The 20,331-nt window shown below is 42.9% G+C and overlaps 1 protein-coding gene across 1 annotated transcript; it reads left to right on the forward strand.

Annotated features, from left to right (window-relative positions):
• The first annotated feature begins 756 nt into the window (after positions 1-756).
• On the forward strand, positions 757-10,904 carry FAM89A (family with sequence similarity 89 member A). Its single transcript, XM_061624461.1, has 2 exons — positions 757-1,260; positions 10,219-10,904. Exons 1-2 carry the CDS (start codon positions 988-990, stop codon positions 10,375-10,377), a joined length of 432 nt encoding a protein of 143 aa, XP_061480445.1. The 5' UTR covers positions 757-987; the 3' UTR covers positions 10,378-10,904.
• The last annotated feature ends 9,427 nt before the right edge of the window (positions 10,905-20,331 follow it).

Here is a 20,331-nt window from a genome sequence, read left to right on the forward strand (position 1 = left end):
GCTTTTTAAAAGCACTCTGCATAACTAAACATGTACACAGGCAACACCTGTTTTATATTCTTTCTTACCTCCAAACCTCAGCTTCTTTTATCCTTGCTGAATAAAATCAGCTACCTTATTTCTCTTCTACAACTGCTTTTGGTACCATTACATCTATTTCTAATTCCGCTCTGCCATCTCAGATATGCCTAATTAAAGAAAGTTTATAAAGCTTTCCATTTTCCCAGTTGAAGAGAAAGAGTTCTATCCTTTTACAAATAATATCTTAAATCCACCTTCCCCAACCTGGTGGTCTCCAGATGTTTTGGATGGGCTGGAGCTGATGGGAGGTTTGGTCCTAAATATCTGGAGGGCACCAGCCTGGGGAACGCCCTCCTCCATCTTCCACCTCAGACCTGTTTGTCTATATTTTATTTTGTTATTGATTTTTAGACTCTTTGCAGCCACCATAGGCAAAATATTGTAATAAAAATAAAAACAAAATTTTCAAATTGTCCTCCCGTCTCCCTCTCTCTTTATGTACCTCAGACCTGAATGTCTATTTTCTATTGTTCTATTTTGCTAAGCTACTATTTTTTAGCGGTAACCATGGGTATAATATTTCAAATTCTCCGCCTTCTCGCAAGCTGAAGAAAATGAGCTCCCCCCCCCCTTCTTTAGGAAGCGCTCTGTGTAATTCAATAGCGAACAGCTAACTGGGTATCATTTTACGTCGAATATATTCATATCAGTCTTTCCTCTTCCTCAGATTGTTCGCCCCGCCCTTTACCTCTACTCTCCCTAGCCCCACCTCTTTTCCTTTCATGGCCGTCCCCTACCGCGAAGCCCGGTCGGGGCGCACTAGGCTGGCTGAAGGGGGCGGGACCTGAGAGGCGGACAGAAAGAGCAAGTCTTCTCTGAGAGGGGAGGCAGCACGGCAGCTTTTTCTCCATTTCGCTCAGCTGTGCTGAGGAGACCGACCGGCTGGTTGCCTGGCTGTCCGCTAGCATGAGTGGGTCGGGGCTACCCGGGAGCGGCGCCGGGTCCGGATTGCCTCCGCTGCCGAAGAGCCTGAGCGGGTTGTTGAATTCTTCTTCCAGCGGGGGCGGCCTGGGCGGAACCGGGGGGCGCTGGCGGGACCTGGAGCGGCTCTACGCGCAGAAATCCCGTATTCAGGATGAGCTCAGCCGGAGCGGAGCCGGAGGTGGGGGCAGAGGATCCCCTCGGCCGCCGAAGCCTCCCAACCTAGACGCCGCTTTGGCCTTGCTACGAAAAGAGATGGTGAGTCCTCCGGAGCATCCAGGAGTTGCTCAGGCACATCGTTACAGGGCCGGGCTATGCGTTTGTATGGAACAGTTTTTGTGTTTTTCTGCCTGTATGTACTTTGTGTAATTTTTTTTTGTCTTTAAAGCTGCTTAAGGTGAGCCAGAACGTAGTCCCAGGACTTGACAGCAAGTCCAGCACGGGCTTGAGAAACAAGTAACTGAGAATGTGCAGAGTGCAATTCCTCAGTGTGTTTCCAGGTGGCGGTCAGCTCCGTGGCACAGAGTGGTAAGCTGCGGTAACGCAGCCGAAGCTCTGCTCACGGCCAGAGTTCGATTCCAACAAAAGGAGGAAGTCAAATCTCCGGTAAAAGGGGTCGAGGTCCACTCAGCCTTCCATCCATCCGTGGTCGGTAAAATGAGTACCCGGCATATGCTGGGGGGGTAAAGAAAGGCCGGGGAAGGAACTGACAATCCCACCCCATATATACGGTCTGCCTAATAAACGTCGCAACACATCACCCTAAGAGTCGGAAACGACTCTGCACTAGAAGTGCGGTGACACCTTTATCTTTTTTATGCATACTAGTATGATGCCCATGGTTGAAGAAAACCTTTGTTTGTTGTATGTCTATCTTTTTTATTTCATTTAGTGTCGTAAAATAGACACTGCTACTACAACATCTGACGAATTTGAGTTACTTCAGCAAAGGAGTATCCAGCTTGAAGTTTTTGATTTCCAAGCGCAATGATAATCGCCCTTTGTGGTGGTTGGTTGGCAGCAGTAGTGGCCTAGGAACAGATTGCCAGGATGTGAAAACACTCAAGGAACTTTTGACTAGGCGATTTAACACATTTAGTAGTTATTGTGTTGTTACATTTTTATACTAACAGCATAGTGGCTAAAAGTGTGAGCTATGAGCCAAAAAGTATTGAGTTCAAGCGTCACATCAGTCATGAGTTTGACTGGTTACTGGCAAACTGCTGCTATTCTGTCAGCTTTAAGCCTGCATGTGTACTATGAAATACTTCTGCTGACTTTATAGGGCTTTTCTGGAGGCATTTGAAAATGTGCTATATAAATATTATTAAGATGCCATGATATGTAAGAAAATGCTTTTTTTGCTAAATTACCCCCCCTTTTGCAAAAAAATATATATACTTTTTATCTAGTGAGGTAATACAGTAATAAGAGGTGGCACCCAAATTGCTGGAACTCCCTCCTGAAGGAAGATTGGCATCTTTGCTATATTTTGATGGTTGGCTAAGGCTGCAGTCCTAATCCCATTTACCTACAAATAAGACCCATTGAATTTGATAGGACTTAGTAAATGCAGTTAGGAATTGCGTTATAAAACACTTCTGCCAATTTTTTTTAGTGTATTTTAATTTTACCTGCTTCGGACTAATTTTTTAGCTTTTTCCTCTTGCCTCTGGTTTTTAATTGTACAATTCTAATTTGTTAACTGCCTTGGAGGCCCTTTTTAGGGCCAAATGTCAATACAGAAGTGTTTTTTTATAAATCAGGTAGCTATTTTTTATTAATTGCCATGATTAATCACTATGGCTGGGTCAAACGAACAACCTTTAAAAAAAAAGAAATTCTTTATTAATTTTGCCTAAGTAAACACAACAGTTTATCACTAGAAGCGAAACTGATGAAACTGAGGTTATCATACTTTGTGCACATAATGAGAAGACATGATTCACTAGAAAAGACAATAATGCTGGGAAAAACAGAAGGGAGTAGAAAAAGAGGAAGACCAAACAAGATATGGATTGATTCCATTAAAGGAAGCCACAGACCTGAATTTACAAGATCTAAACAGGGTGGTTCATGACAGATGCTGTTGGAGATCGCTGATTCATAGGGTCGCCATACGTTGTAATCGACTTGAAGGTACATAACAACAAACACAACAGTAAATAAGAGAAATGGGTGAACCCACCCTCCAAACAATATACATGGAGGAATCTGCTTAAAAACCTGGGTATCAAACATTTGAAATACAACCCAATGTAAAATAGATTAAGGCTGCAATCCAATAAATGCCTACTCAGAAGTAAGATCCATTGGGTTCAATGGGACTTACTCCCAGGTAAGTGTTTATTGGATTGCAGCCTAAGAGAACAAACATCCTGAATGGGTGCTGTGAGCGATATAAGTGCAAAAACATCACAGGAGTAAAATGTCTTGGGGGATGATCGAACCAAAGGGATAAGTGGTTGTGCAGAAGTTTTCGACTACATCCAGGTGGCTAAGGAGTCAGGAAGGGTCACCATGTATTCTCAAATTTATCTGATTTTATTACCTCGACTAAGCCTGCTTTGTTTGGGTAAATTTCTCCAGCAGTACAAGGTTTAAATAATTACTTTAGCTGAGCTGAAGATCTTGGGCAGTGGTATTTCTATAATTTATTTTCACTTTGAACAGCAGAAGGTTTGTTGAAACCAAGGAGTTCAAAGAGATTTGCCAGGAGGCAAGGTGTTTCCGTGTGCACACTGTTCTGGAACCACAAAACCAAAGCCTCCTTAGATGCGCAGAACTTGTTGTGCAGTTCTTTGAGCCTAGGCCTATAGCTGTTGCTCAAGTTGTGTTACTGGATGTAAGACCAATCGAGGAATTGCAACTAAAAAAAAAGTAACTTAAATGAAAAGCTTGGCAAACCAAGACCTTAAATGGTTCCTCATAACATCTGAAGTATGTCACTAGTATTTTCTGTCCTTTCTTGATTTCCTTTTAAAATAAAACACTTGAAAAACTATTTTCTTCTCTCAGGTTTGTCTAGAAATCCTGTTCTAGGTAGAACTCATTTTTCACTCTGTCCTTTTCCTCCAGTGTTATTTGAATATTGCGAACAAACACATGTATGTTCAGCATTTGGATGAGAGCAGTTTTGTTCTTCAGAAAGTGGAACATGACTTGTAGCAGGCAGGGTTCTTTCCCACCTTTGACTTGTTTTCTGAAATGTGGGTTAATTGACTTAATGGGCTTTCTATTTTACACAGGATTAGTTCTTGGGCTGTGTACCAGACTGTTTACAGCAGCAGATCTATTCATTTTGAATATCAAGCATGGCTTTTCATTTGTCTTAAAACTACATCAATTAACAGTGAATTCTTTCATTGTCTCACAAAAGCTTTTAAAAATCCCACAGTCTAAAAAGTTTTTCCATTTGAAGTGGTACACATGTCTTTAAGGAGAGAAAGGCTTTAGGTTAAACAGGCTACATTGCCCTCAGTGAAACAAGACTGAATTATTAGGTATGTAAAACTTCTGTTTTTGATCTGTAACATGAAATTCCCAAAGGCAATAATTATTTATGCGTGCCTGGGAAACCCCTGATTAAGTAATCCGGAGCTGTCTTTTTCCCCCCTTCTTTAGGAAGGAATTTGCAATGATTAACAAGTGTCCTTAGAATTAGTGTGTCCAGCTCATGAATTTGAAGAGCACGTGACCACTATAAATCTGGCTTTTTAAAGATGTGATTAAAAGGTATTTTCTCTTTGCGGTATTTGTGGGATGGTGCTGCCAGCCTGTACATGGTCCTTGGAAATATAACATGAAAGCATCACAGCATCATCTCTTTGGGGGTCATATTGTTATTACTTTATTACCCACCCTTTACCCAAAGGTCCCATTTTAAAATATTAAAAACAATTTTAAAACAATCTAAAGTCACAAAATAGGGTGGGTCCTAAAAGTACATGTTTCATGTGTCAAAGGCCAGAGTAAAGAGGTGCTTCATCATCATTCACCTACAATTGTACACTGAAGTACCTCGGTGGGGAGGGAGTTCCATAACTTGGGGGCCACCAGAGAGAATGCCCTCTCCCGGGCCATCCCCCAGCTTCCGAGGGTGGTGGAACTACCAAGAGGGCTCCTCTGCTGATCTCAACATCTGAGAGGGTCTATAGGGAAGGAGGTGATCTTTCAGATATTTGGGGCATAAGTTGTTTAGAGTTTAAACATTAGCATGAGCACCTTGAATTGGGCTTGGAAACAAACTGGCAACCAATGCAACTGTTTTAGAACAGGGGTTATGTGAGATCTAAAGGGAACCCCAGCCAGTTATCTGGCTGCTGCATTTTGGACTAGTTGACATTTCTGAGTCATCTTCAAGGGCAGCCCCTCATAGAGTGCATTGCAATAAGACAGTCTGGAAATTACCAGAGCATGGAGTACTGTGGCAAAATAATCTCTGTCCAAAAGGGGCTGGAGCTAGAAAAGGGCACTCCTAGCCACCTGAGTCTCCTGTGACAATGTTGGATCCAGGAGTACCCTCAAGCAGCAGACCTGCTCCTTCCAGGAGAGTGCAACCCTGTCCAGAACAGGCCATCTCCCCACCACTTGGACATGACAACTCTGGACACCTAACACCTCTGCCTCAATTTGTTGGCTCACATCCAGCCCATAGGTGTTGTATAGTGATTGTAGTTAAAATCCTAGGTACTCCCATTAGAAAACAGCAAAATACCACTTTAAAATACAGAGTAGTAACACTGTCAGATGCCTTTAAACACATACACACCTCATTTTCATAACACTGACGACACCCAACAATCACAGTGTGGCATGCTGATGACACCCTCAGATCAGCTATACAAAGAGGAAATTAATCTATGTGTGGTGATGGTGAAACACCAACATTACCCTGCCCAACCACACAGATACGATGCAACAAGGCAAGCATATACTACAGAACCCTCACAGTTGTGAACCATTGTGGTGCATCCTCTACAAACCCCATAACTGACAGTATAAACACTCATAGATCTCTGCAAGTAGAGGCTGGAATGAATGCCCTAACACCATGCACACAGGCTGCAAACCAGCCTTCTGCTAGGAAAAGATGCAGGTCAGGAAGGATGGGCATTTCTGGCATATCACCCAGCCTCACTTGACGGAAGGTGTGCATGGTGAACCCATGGCCTCCCCTCAACAAGAGCCCTGCTAGGGGAAAAATTCCTTTGTGAGAGAAGGATGTTTTGCATGATAGGGGAAATGGAGACACCAAGTGGTGGCTATGTGGACAGAGTGAGAGAAGGTAGATTTTAGCTTTCTATTTGCTTCAGTGGGAATGTTTACAACTTACAGACAGCCTTGTTTGCACTGTCTTTGGGCAAGACTGACAATGAAGTCAAAACCTGGGAAAGCTTAGAATACTTATTACCCTGCTCCTTCTCTGACATGCTGCCCATTTTTGACCCCTGTGCTTGTGACATTGCATCCCATAAGCCAACACAATGCCAGTATCAATCCCACTGTATCTTCAGGCTCTGCCAGTGCAACGAGACTTAACTGGTGTTTTATATCCATCTACAGTAAATGGTGTCTAGCATAGTACTGTGAGTTTGGCTACTACAATTTGAAACTGTAGATAATTTTGACTTCAGTAACACCATTCCTAATGATGTACATTTATGGAATCTGGAGCCTAGTGGTGTGGTTTCTGCTTAATGTTTAGATTATATCTCAAAGGTAAGAAACTAATTATATGGGATCACACCCTCTGCCATAAATGTTACTTGTATCTTTTGTATAGGAAATGAAATTGTATGTTAAGAACTACAAACCCTATTGGCTAGATTGCTTTCCTGATATCTAGCCTGTATATTTGCCTTGCTCATCCTGCACGCACCTTTAGTTCCAATTCTTTATCTTGCCACCCCTTTAAACACCTGTAATTGTTGTTTATCTATGATTCATTTATGCTTTGCCTTATATCTAGTAGTACTATAAAAAGGCCAGCCTTGCAAATTAGTTTTGCCCAGTAGCAGGAAGTGAGTGATTTGTTCTGATAGGCAAATGGAAAGTCATCAGCAGATCCACCTTAAGCGAAGAAGAGCAGACTTCATGTCTGGTAGCAGTATAACATTCTTGCAAGGAAGCATACAATAACATGGTATGAACTTGTACATTGCACTGTAGGAGAAAGGAGCTATACTGCTTTTCTTCTCGCTCTGCTTCAGAAAGAAGTTTGCAAAGCAAAGCGTGATGTGATAAGAGTTGTGTAAGAGGTGGGAAATAATGTACTTGATCATGATCATCCTTTTTCCTGACTGTCCTTAGAGAAAGCTGCTCATGTAAAGTGAATGTGGTTTCATATGGCTAAAAAATACAAGTTTTATGGAAGACCTACTGACAATAAATGTATATTACCTGCAGAACAATGGGTTGTATTCAACTAAGTCCTACTCAGAGTAGACTCATTAAATTAATGAACCTGTTTGTCATGTCTATTAACTCAGTAAGTGTGATTCTGTTAAAAGAATATTCATGGCATACTGCAAGTAATACAAAGTACATCCTGTCTTCCGTATTCATTCAACACTCCATGGAAGCCATTGCTGTAATATGTGAAACAAGCCCTGAGAGAAGTGCTATAACATTCTAATAGGATTTTGTTATACCTTGGGTGGTTCCTGTATTAAATTCAATTCAAGAATATAAGCATTCAGAACAACCTGGCTATATACTTCCTGTCTTCTTTCTTTAAGCTAGCCAAATTCTGCTGCAGCAGAATGCTTTCCCTTAAAATGCATGAGTGGGAAAATGGAGTAAATAAGACAGAGCTATTGTTGCTGCCTTCCATAAGCATTATTAGGAAGCAAGTATTAAATGTGAGTGCTGTTTAAGGGGCTGACTAGACATGATGGGGCATGTTAGTTTCGGAGTGCCAACAGGATTTTCTAGGCCCAGTACATTGTATGTTGATTATGTCCTTTGCCATATGCAAAAATTGTATTCTCTTTTGCATGTGGGGCAGAGGGCCATAAAATCAGGGACCACATACAAATAAGATGTTTGTTAGACAAATATCTAGTTAAGCGCATCTGCTAGTGCAAGGATTTCCATTTGTGCAATGGAATTTCTCCCTCTTCTCTCCCTGTGCGCCCTCCCCAAATCTGCTTTGGTGGGTTGGGGGGGACCCCCAAAACAGATTTAGGGGAGTGCAGTGAGAGGTGAAGGAAGGGAAGTTTTGTTGTGTAGCCAAAAGTCCCCTTCCAAGTTTATTGGATACTGCCCAATGTCAACTAGTAAAGCTTTCCCCATAACTGTACTTCAGTATAGGAAAATGCACAACCTGTTAAAATTCTGCTTTCCCTGCCCTAATTAAAGTTTCATGACTTGTAAGCCAGTTATGTTGTTGTAGGTTTTTCATCCATTGATCTTAAGCTAGCAATATTACACCCAGTGCATGACCAGGAGTGGTATTTCTGATGGTGGGAGGGGTGATAGTCAAGAGATTTAAGATTTACAGTTATTTGGTTCAGATGCTTGAATAAATTAAATATTAAATTATTAAAAAGCAAAGCAAGCAGTGTATTCTAAGAGTGTTTGTTATGGTTATTTATTTATACCTCATAATAACATCAATGTTATCAGTACAGGTCAAACAGCCATCCTTTTATTCTTTTTGAGCAAAATGGATTTGAGTCTTTAACATTAATGTACCGATATAACTGTTTATATCAACAACAATGTACCCCAAGAATCCTTCTGTTTTTCCTCCATGGGTGGAAAAGCAATTAATCACCTCTGTGTTGCTGCTATAATCAACTTAACTTCTTCCAAATTCATTTCACTAAAATACACCCACACAGGCCTAGAGACTAGGACTCTAGGGACTACACTGCAGGGTTACCCTACAGTACTTCCTCCCCCCCCCCAAGCAATATCAGCATAGCAGCACTGGACATCTTCGCAGGGCTGATGTAACCCACACTTTCTCAACCACATTATTCTCCCACCTGAAATCCATATATAGTAAAGATGTGCTGTATTTGTATTAGTAGGATTTTTTAAAGGTTACATACCCAGAAAAAAATAAAACTACATTAGAAAGAAAATGGATTCCTGTCTTTGCTGGTGCCTTTTGCTTTAGGGTAGACACATTACTGTCCACTCGCAACTATGCTAAAACCCTGGATTGCTCAATTTTTTTTGGGGGGGGGAACAGTTACTTCTTTACCAGGGAAGATGAAAAGACAGCTTAAAAATGAACAAGACAGTCCATTCTCATGTTTCTGGAGAAAAGCTGAGTTGTACAAGTACTGGGAAGACCTAAAAAAGGCTTCAAATGAATCTGGAAATCTCTTTTCCATTTTCTCTAAATTTCTGTATAGCACTCCTCAGAGTTGTGCTTTCACTCTTAGTGTAAAAGCACTGAAAGGCAGGACAGGCTCATATTTCACAAAGTGTTTGCTTTGAATTCTGCCTGCGTACTTTGCTTCATAACTTTCATTCTACAAGGGCTAGAGTTTTTTTCAAATGAAAGCTCCAAGTCTGGGCCCCATGTTGGTTCTGGGCCTGATACAGCAATATCCACTGCTCCAATATGTCAGAATTGGGTCATGCTGATTTCCTGTGAAGTGTAGGAGGAGGTGGGGTAAAACTTAAAGCATAGCATGGGGGGGGGAGAGACACAATGTTTCTTAAGCTCATGCTTCCCTTTTTCCATGAAGCTGTTTATCTTCCAGAGGGACTCTGACTGGAACCCCCACCAAGACAAAAAAATAACTAGGGAATTAAACAGAGGGAAGTTCAGGACCCCTTCTACTGCCAGCCTATGATGTACTTTAAATTGCACTTATTTCCCCTCTTTATAGGAAATTGATATTGACTCAAATTCTGACACAGGTCTGTCCTAATCGCATCTAATTTCCCCTTAATGCAGGATCAGCCTGTGATTACATAGATCCTTTGCTATTAAAGAGGGCATGGTAGCATTACTTAAGTATTAGGAATGTTTTGCCACACTGCATCCTCTGTACTGCAGCTTTCCCCACAGCTATTTCTTCTTTACTTCAGCAGAGTGGAATCTCCCAAGTAATTTAATTATCCTGCCTGTATTGTGTAATTGTCAGGTACAAAACTGATTTGGGTTGTCACAGTGGTGAGAAAAATATGAAAGAGCCAGCATTTTAGAAGGTAAGCCATAAATACTAATACATGTGTTTTCTTTCCTACAAGGTTGGTCTCCGTCAGCTCGATATGTCGTTATTATGTCAACTATATTCCCTTTATGAGTCAATTCAAGAATATAAAGGTGCCTGCCAAGCTGTATCAAGTGCAGACTGTGCATATGCTCTGGAAAATGGCTTTTTTGATGAAGAGGAGGAATATTTCTAAGAACACAGCCATTCCCAAGAGCAGACCTGTGAGATCATCGATGTCTAATTGGAACTCTTAAGTGCATTCTTGACTTATGCTGAAGAAAAGATGCTTTGCTACTTCGTAGCCCACTTATTTCTGGCATGCTGTCAACCCATTACACATTGTGTGAATCCTCCTTCAGGAAAACAATGTGCGACAAATTTTCAAGCGTCCTCAAGCACGTTTGACAGGCCATGTCAGTATAATTTGTGCACAGGGTGTTTCCAGTTTGTACATGTTGGCAAATAACTTTTCATAAGCTGTAGCCTGGGATCCAACAAGGAAGCAATGACATCTAGATGTTCTGACATGTAAAACTGTAGTAATTATACATGTATTTTGTAAATATTGGGATAGTCTTTGAACTGATGTTTTGGCTTTTAAAAAAGACTTGTTAAAAACAGAGATCTGTGGGACCAGTTTGTATCTTCTCCAATACTGTATTGGATGGACCTTCCAATACAGTACCTCAAATATTCTTCTAAAAGCCTATTTTCATTATTTTTTATGTCCCAAAGTTTACACATGTTGGGGAACTTGGCCTTTTTCTCCAGTGAACCAGTTCACTTTCTTATTCACATAATATGTTTTAGCTATTTAATGTAATATAACCAGTTTTCTAATATTTTGTATATTTTTACTCAAATAGAGTGAAAACAAATTGGTCTGTTTCATTGTGAGATTACATAAGTATAATTTGATTTCTTGTTGCTCAGTGGACAGTAACATAAAGCAACTCTCATATAAACTGAGATTAACAGCAGTATTTTATACTCATTAATGCTTGGAAGGCAAGCTGTGAATTTGTATCTTATAAATCCAAAGGATGTATATGAAGAATATGTAGGGTATTATATGCAGCTTTGTTTTTCTACTATTGTAACTGAAAATTCAAGCTTGATCTATAATTTATTAAACTTTATCAAACGTGTGTATATAAAATGTAAGTAAAAACTAGTGCTTGGAAGTAGCAAAGCACGGTAGCTAGCCTGCCTTCTTTACAGATTAAAGTGAAAACACAAAGTACCATTTACTGCATGTTAACAGATTTCTACATAGAGGCTAATTCTGTGTAGGAATTTTCAGGAAATATGTGCATACTAAGGGGACTCTGCCCCCTTGCTTGCCATCTCCCATCCCCAGACAGACAGCAAACAGAGGGACTTTGCAACACACACACTCATCAACCACCCCCCAGCACCTCTAGGTATGCTGACCCCCCTCCAGCACCTCTGGTGTATGCTGACCACCTTGGGCTCACTTACGTTCCTCACCTGTCCCTGCTCTGCACTGCTGCTGCCTCCTCCACAAACAGTGCTTCTGTGCAGCGCACCTAGGCTGCCTCCTTAGGGCATTTACCTGTCTCCTGCCCAGGCTGCTGCTGCTGCCGCCTCCTTCCCTCCAGCCACTTGCCTGATTGTTCCACATCACCCCACATGACTTTCACACAGAGGATTAGATGCAGAGTAAGTTAGTTGTACTCGTATTATGATGAAATCAGTGGGACTTAAGTGAGGCTACCCTAGTCTGGATCCAACCCAGAGTTTCTTACTATGTATAGAGAGGTGGAATTTGTGCTTGGCTTCGCACCATGTGCACAAAGTATATTGACAGAACAAATGCGTTTTTGCATGCAGGAATATGGGAACAGTTGAATAGCTGGTTCTCTAAATTTCACCAATAGAATACCTTAAATTCCAAAATAAAACAAATTCTCCTAAAAGCAAGCTCTTGTACAAACTGAACAATTTTAGCACACATAGGCTTTGCCTACAAAAGGGCTAATTAAGAATTATCAGAGCAATCTGATGAAGGGGAGAAATATGCCAGGGTAGTGACTGCCATGTGCTTATGTGCTCAGACTGGGAGATGAAATAAAACAGAAAATGCCAAGATAGTGTAAATGTGGCAGATGTGCCCCCAGTAACCCCAGCAATGAGGGCTGTGTTGATAATAGCAGATGTAACCAATGAATCTGTAACAATGACATGCCCCCAGCACATAAGACAAGGACATTACAGTGCCTCTAATTCATCAGTGCCACCAACGACAGGCATCCCTGAATCTCCTTTATGCTCTTTCCAAGCATCTTATTGGAGCACAACACAAAGGGCAAGGGAGTAGCTCCCACACAATATAGCACTTGCATAGCCCCCTGGACAGGAAACATGCAGTGACCACACACAGCTCAGCTGGGATAAAAGGCTGAAGGGAGCTTTTGGGGAGGGAAAGTCACCTTTGCCTAAGAGAGGGACAATAGCACCTATAGACTTACAGTAGCAATTTCCAGTGGCTTGCTGCAGCAGGCATTGGGAAATATGCAGACACAGCTGAGCCACTTGGGAAGATTGCTACGTAGAGCAATATCCTAGCTCCTGCGAAGTCTAATCAGCCATTGTGGTCCACTTCATCTACCTGTCAAACCATTTGATCAATCTCCACCTCGCCCCCACCCCTCTGCTATTTGCTTGACATGCCAGTTCTGCTGAGTAGTAGTCCTCATTTCTCCTTCCCATCATACCCTCCCACCCCTGCAACTGCTTCCTGCACCCTGGCAGTGGCATCCATTCCACTAATGCATCCTAATATGTCTGCCATTTCACAGTCCAAGGAATCTGAGATGACAGAAGAGGGGCCACTGGCCCTGAGTTCCTCGTGTCATCCTGACCATGACTCTGCCTTATTTTACTCATTCTACCAGCCTACCTGTGTTTTCCACCAGCAGCATACATTGTATTCCACCAGCATTGCCAAGTTTCTGTCAAATCTTAAGGCTCCTCAGCCAACTCAAGTATAGCATTGCTCTGTAAGGAACTTGGGTCCCACTGAAATATATATAACAAGTTAGGCCCCATCTAGGCTATACATTTAAAACAGTATATCACTTTAAACAGTGATGGCTTTCCCCAAAGAATCCTGGGAGTTCCCTGGGAAGGACTGATTGTTAAACTATTCTAGCACAGCCTTTCCCAACCAGTGTGCCTCCAGATGTTGTTGGACCGCAATTCCCATCTTTCCTGACCATTGGCAATGCTGGCTGAGGCTGATGGGAGTTGTGGTCCAACCACATCTGGAGGCACACTGGTTGGGAAAGGCTGCTTAGCAATTGGATCTCTGCAAGAGGAACAGAGGTCTCCTCTCAGCACCCTTAACAAACTACAATTCCCAGGATTCTTGGGGGCGGGAAGCCATGTCCATTTAAAGTTATGATACTGTTTTAAATGTATAGTGCCAGTGGGGCCTTAGTCATGACTTAAATCCTTCTGATTTCAGTAGGAATTAAGTTCAGCTAACTTAGTCTGGTTCCAATTTACTGACAACATTGCTTTATGCAACAGTTTACAAGTAGCAAACTACGTTAGGTACATTGACTTGGTGAAGAAAACATTTCAGAGGATGATTTCATCTGTTAAAACAACACAGACAATACTAGACACTTTAGGAGCTGCTCAACCATATCCTTAGAAGGTAAATGCAACTGAAGCTTCAGAGGAGCCTGGAAGGTTTTTATTGAGTTTGTTTTAATAGAACTGACAGTGTAGTAATATTCTGTAGTAACTGCTTGTTCTGTCATGACCAAGCCCAAACTTTCAGGTACACCAAGCTGTACTATTACAAAGTATCTATGGGTGGGGATAGATGCATATTACCAATCATCTTAAAAGTCACTAATGCATGTTATTGAACTGGACTTATTACTATTCAGTCCAGAAGTTGATCTCTAACTGTACTATAATAAATGATGCCGCTAAAAGTCTTCTGAACTCTTAACAAGTTGAAGTTTTATTCCCATAAATGAAAATGTCAGAAGCAGACACTGAGGGGATCCTGTAAGGATTCAGATGATTGCAGCCTATGACCTTACAGGCTAAGGAGGAAAAGACCAGTCCTGAATGTTTTTTATTTTGTCATAGTGGTTCTCCAAAAATATTTATCTGGAAACTAACACACAGGTACTCTACTTAAATCTAGTCCTAACTCTTTGTTCATTGTGTGTCATATGCAAACATTGATAAGTCTTGCATTTAATCCTTCCAATGTCCATTTCTACTGGTGTTTTTCTGCATATGGAAGCTGCAATAAGTACTTTGAGGCTGTATTCAGAGTAGCTTAAGGCAGTGAGTGTATTGATCTAATAGAAAACTAGATTAAGTCTTAGATCTGACTTAAAAGCTGTAAGTCAGGATCCAAAGGGGAGGTGTCCAGTGTTTCATGCACAAATCAGGGCTTTTCCACTTACATTCTTCCCATTGCAGCCCTTTGCACCCTCAGGCTGTTCTTGGAGGGCAAGGGAATATCCACAATAGCAGTAATAGGAAGGGATGCAATAGGAAAGGGATGCAGACAGAAAGATTTTCTACTGTGGTTTTTACATTTGTAGCTACATCCAAAGCTTGATTCTGAAGACCATCTAGTAGGTTGCCTGGCTGCTTTCAGTGGGTGAGGGAGATAAAGTATTGAGGTCTATGGGGAAGGATGATCAGATAAACCACAAAGAGCTGCTCCACGAGCTAGAGGGAGCCCCAGCTGATGAAGCGTCAAGGCCCCAGCTGACAAAGCGTCAAGGGGAGTTAAGCAGCAGAGCGAAAAGAGGGTAAGTAGCTCCCATTTATTCCATTATTTAATTGAAGTAAAACAGCTCAGAGCAATAAGTAATAAGGGCAGCCCAAGGTCACCCTGAGCTAGGAGCCAAATCCTGAAAGAACCTATATCTTAGGAGACAGATCCTAGGAGAAGGAAGCCCATAGAAAGCTAGTTTTCAACACCACCCTAGCAGGAAAGCTTCAGGGGACACTGTAAACAAGGCTAAATTCCAGTTGGAGAGAAGGGGGAAAAGGAAACTCCACCGACACATACAGGGAGAGAGTCAGCTCAGTCCTTGCTAAAAAGGGCAGCTTCAGCCTTCCTGAAACACAACCACAAGCTCTGTTTCCCTAGGTTAAAGAAAGGTCAGGCTGTTCTAGGTGGGAAAACAACAAACACAAAAGACTTGCCTGGAAGGCGCAGCCCCTTGATTAGATTAAAAGCAGCCAAAAGCTTAAACAGCCCCGCCCCTCGCTCAGGAAGGAAGGAAGCCTGAGAGAATACTAAAGTGTTAAGCCCCAGCTGATTGCCATCAGCCTCAAGTAACACATCATTGGCTGGCAGCAGTAGCTGGGAGGAACCAGCCACACATATAAAGTCAGAGCACCCTAGCGAGGGAGCCTGCTCCACGAGCTAGAGGGAGCCCTAGCTGATGAAGCGTCAAGGCGAGTTAAGCAGCAGAGCGAGTTCGGCTGCAGGGCGAGGAGGCCAGGGCCCCCCACTCTGCCCGTCTGTTCCCTGACCTCAACTAAACCGCAGTCTCCAACCCATTGACGTAATAAACCTTAAACAAAACTATGCAGGTGAGAAGCCAGCAGGGGTGTGGGGGCTTTCCAGTGTTTTGCACCGCCTGCAGCATGTACAACTATCTGCCTGTTGGACAGAAGTCGTGGGTGTGCTCTCGGTGCAATGAGCTCCTGGCTCTCCGGGAACGACTTCATTTCCTTGAGGCCAAGGTGGCGGACCTGGAAAAGCTGAGAGAGGCAGAGAGGTGTGTGGAGGAGGCCTTCAGGGACGTTATAGCTGTGTCCCACTCCAACGATGATAGCTCTCCTGCTATCATGGAGAACGATGGTCTCGGGGAAGGAGAGCATCCAGCTGAGGAAGAGGGAAACGATCCCTTAGAAGGGACCCATTCCTTGGGGGATGAGCAGCTATCCTCTCGTGCCGAGGATATATCTCCAGGGGGTGGAGGGATCCTTGTAGTGGGTGATTCGATCATTAGGAACATAGACAGTGGGGTGTGTGATGGGCGTGTAGACCGCAAGGTGTTTTGCCTGCCTGGTGCGAAGGTTGCGGATATCGCCCGTCGTTTAGATAGTTTGGTAGACAGTGCTGGGAAGGAGTCAGTGGTCGTGTTGCACGTTGGCACCAACGACATGGGGAAATGCAGCCGTGAGGTCCTGGAAGCAAAATTTAGGTTGATAGGTAGGATGCTGAAAGCCAGGACCTCCAAGGTGGCTTTCTCTGAAATGCTACCGGTTCCACGCGCAGGACCAGCCAGACAGGCCCAGCTTCGCAGTCTCAATGCGTGGATGAGACGATGGTGTCGGGTGGAAGGGTTTGGATTTGTTAGGCACTGGGGAACATTTTGGGACAAGCCGGGCCTGTACAAAAGGGACGGGCTCCACTTGAACCAGAATGGAACCAGACTGCTGGCACTTAAAATTAAAAAGGTAGCAGAGCAGCTTTTAACCTGACTGAGGGGGGAAACCCGACAGGAGCTGATAAAGGTCCGGTTCGGAATAAACCTCCCCCCTGGGATAAAAACCAAAGAAATGATGAAATTTTAAAAGGGGTAGGCCTAGAAGTAGGCATTGTGAGAGCAGGGGCACAGGATATAAATTCAGAAGAGCAAAATTACCACAGGCCTAACCACAAGTGCCAAAGACACTTGGAGAGAGACACTGCTTACAAGTGCCTGCACGCTAATGCTAGGAGCCTCTGAACCAAGATGGGAGAACTGGAGTGCTTGGTCTTAGAGAAGAGCATTGATATAGTGAGCATAACCAAGACCTGGTGGAATGGAGAAAACCAGTGGGATACGGTTATCCCTGGATATAAACTATATCGGAAGGACAGGGAAGGACGTATTGGTGGCGGAGTCGCTCTATACGTGAAAGAAGGCATTGAATCCAGCAAGCTCGAAACCCCAAAAGAGGCAGACTCCTCCACAGAATCGTTGTGGGTGGTGATACCGTGCCCCAGGAGGGACTTAATACTGGGAACGATCTATCGTCCCCCTGATCAAAATGCTCAGGGAGACCTTGAGATGAGATATGAAATTGAGGAAGCATCCAAACTAGGAAATGTGGTAGTAATGGGTGACTTCAACTACCCGGACATAGACTGGCTGCATATGTGTTCCAGTCATGACAAAGAAGCAAAGTTTCTAGATATTCTAAATGACTATTCCCTAGATCAGTTGGTCATGGAACCGACCAGAGGGACGGCAACCCTGGACTTAATCCTCAGTGGGGACCGGGACCTGGTGCGAGATGTAAGTGTTGTTGAACCGATTGGGAACAGTGACCACAGTGCTATTAAATTAAACATACATGTAACTGGCCAATTGCCAAGAAAATCCAACACGGTCACATTTGACTTCAAAAGAGGAAACTTCACAAAAATGAGGGGATTGGTAAAAAGAAAGCTGAAAAACAAAGTCCAGAGGGTCACATCACTCGAAAATGCTTGGAAGTTGTTTAAAAACACTATATTAGAAGCTCAACTGGAGTGCATACCGCAGATCAGAAAAGGTACCGCCAGGGCCAAGAAGATGCCAGCATGGTTAACGAGCAAAGTCAAGGAAGCTCTTAGAGGCAAAAAGTCTTCCTTCAAAAAATGGAAGTCTTGTCCAAACGAAGAAAATAAAAAAGAACACAAACTCTGGCAAAAGAAATGCAAGAAGACAATAAGGGATGCTAAAAAAGAATTTGAGGAGCACATTGCTAAGAACATAAAAACCAACAACAAAAAATTCTATAAATACATTCAAAGCAGGAGACCATCTAGGGAGACAATTGGACCCTTGGATGATAAGGGAGTCAAAGGTGTACTAAAGAACGATAAGGAGATTGCAGAGAAGCTAAATGAATTCTTTGCATCTGTCTTCACAGTGGAAGATATAGGGCAGATCCCTGAACCTGAACTAACATTTGCAGGAAGGGATTCTGAGGAACTAAGACAAATAGTGGTAACGAGAGAGGAAGTTCTAAGCTTAATGGACAATATAAAAACTGACAAATCACCGGGCCCGGATGGCATCCACCCGAGAGTTCTCAAAGAACTCAAAGGTGAAATTGCTGATCTGCTAACTAAAATATGTAACTTGTCCCTCGGGTCCTCCTCCGTGCCTGAGGACTGGAAAGTGGCAAATGTAACACCAATCTTCAAAAAGGGATCCAGAGGGGATCCCGGAAATTACAGGCCAGTTAGCTTAACTTCTGTCCCTGGAAAACTGGTAGAAAGTATTATTAAAGCTAGATTAACCAAGCACATAGAAGAACAAGCCTTGCTGAAGCAGAGCCAGCATGGCTTCTGCAAGGGAAAGTCCTGTCTCAGTAACCTATTAGAATTCTTTGAGAGTGTCAACAAGCATATAGATAGAGGTGATCCAGTGGACATAGTGTACTTAGACTTTCAAAAAGCGTTTGACAAGGTACCTCACCAAAGGCTTCTGAGGAAGCTTAGCAGTCATGGAATAAGAGGAGAGGTCCTCTTGTGGATAAGGAATTGGTTAAGAAGCAGAAAGCAGAGAGTAGGAATAAACGGACAGTTCTCCCAATGGAGGGCTGTAGAAAGTGGAGTCCCTCAAGGATCGGTATTGGGACCTGTACTTTTCAACTTGTTCATTAATGACCTAGAATTAGGAGTGAGCAGTGAAGTGGCCAAGTTTGCTGACGACACTAAATTGTTCAGGGTTGTTAAAACAAAAAGGGATTGCGAAGAGCTCCAAAAAGACCTCTCCAAAGTGAGTGAATGGGCGGAAAAATGGCAAATGCAATTCAATATAAACAAGTGTAAAATTATGCATATTGGAGCAAAAAATCTGAATTTCACATATACGCTCATGGGGTCTGACCTGGCGGTGACCGACCAGGAGAGAGACCTCGGGGTTGTAGTGGACAGCACGATGAACATGTCGACCCAGTGTGTGGCAGCTGTGAAAAAGGCAAATTCCATGCTAGCAATAATTAGGAAAGGTATTGAAAATAAAACAGCCGATATCATAATGCCGTTGTATAAATCTATGGTGCGGCCGCATTTGGAATACTGTGTACAGTTCTGGTCGCCTCATCTCAAAAAGGATATTATAGAGTTGGAAAAGGTTCAGAAGAGGGCAACCAGAATGATCAAGGGGATGGAGCGACTCCCTTACGAGGAAAGGTTGCAGCATTTGGGGCTTTTTAGTTTAGAGAAAAGACGGGTCAGAGGAGACATGATAGAAGTGTATAAAATTATGCATGGCATTGAGAAAGTGGATAGAGAAAAGTTCTTCTCCCTCTCTCATAATACTAGAACTCGTGGACATTCAAAGAAGCTGAATGTTGGAAGATTCAGGACAGACAAAAGGAAGTACTTCTTTACTCAGCGCATAGTTAAACTATGGAATTTGCTCCCACAAGATGCAGTAATGGCCACCAGCTTGGATGGCTTTAAAAGAAGATTAGACAAATTCATGGAGGACAGGGCTATCAATGGCTACTAGCCATGATGGCTGTGCTCTGCCACCCTAGTCAGAGGCAGCATGCTTCTGAAAACCAGTTGCCGGAAGCCTCAGGAGGGGAGAGTGTTCTTGCACTCGGGTCCTGCTTGCGGGCTTTCCCCAGGCACCTGGTTGGCCACTGTGAGAACAGGATGCTGGACTAGATGGGCCACTGGCCTGATCCAGCAGGCTCTTCTTATGTTCTTATGTTCTTAAAGAGAAAGAGTTTATAATTCCTATACTTGAGTTCTGCCAGCAAAGCAGGTATGAGATATGCTACCACCATGATAGATACACCTGTGCAATACTTCTGAGGGCTCTGGGATTTTCCAGGTAATATGGCCATGATTTCTGTCAAAGGTCTAGTTGGTTTGTGAAATGCAGAGATGACTTGGATTGTTAACACAATTGCTTCTCAGGGCTTTCTCCCAATGAGTAAACCCCATGTGGTTCCTTGGTATATTCCTGAGCTGTGGGAGATTGGGAGGTTAAGCAGGTTGGTAAATGGCTAGAACACAGGTGGAGAAAAATTTGTGATGAGAACTTATTGTTGAGTCTACTTTGTGGCAGTGATGGTGGCAAAAAAGCAATTTTTCTCCACTACTACTGCACCATCTTATTGTCAAGGGGAACTTTTT

Source organism: Rhineura floridana, chromosome 4 (genome assembly GCF_030035675.1).
Source record: "Rhineura floridana isolate rRhiFlo1 chromosome 4, rRhiFlo1.hap2, whole genome shotgun sequence".
NCBI classification, from domain to species: Eukaryota; Metazoa; Chordata; class Lepidosauria; order Squamata; family Rhineuridae; genus Rhineura; species Rhineura floridana.

Coding starts and splice junctions, on each gene's coding strand:
- FAM89A (XM_061624461.1), top strand. CDS start 988: ATGAGTGGGTCGGGGCTACCCGGGAGCGGCGCCGGGTCCGGATTGCCT. Junction 1,261..10,218: donor CCTTGCTACGAAAAGAGATG/GTGAGTCCTCCG, acceptor CTTTCCTACAAG/GTTGGTCTCCGTCAGCTCGA.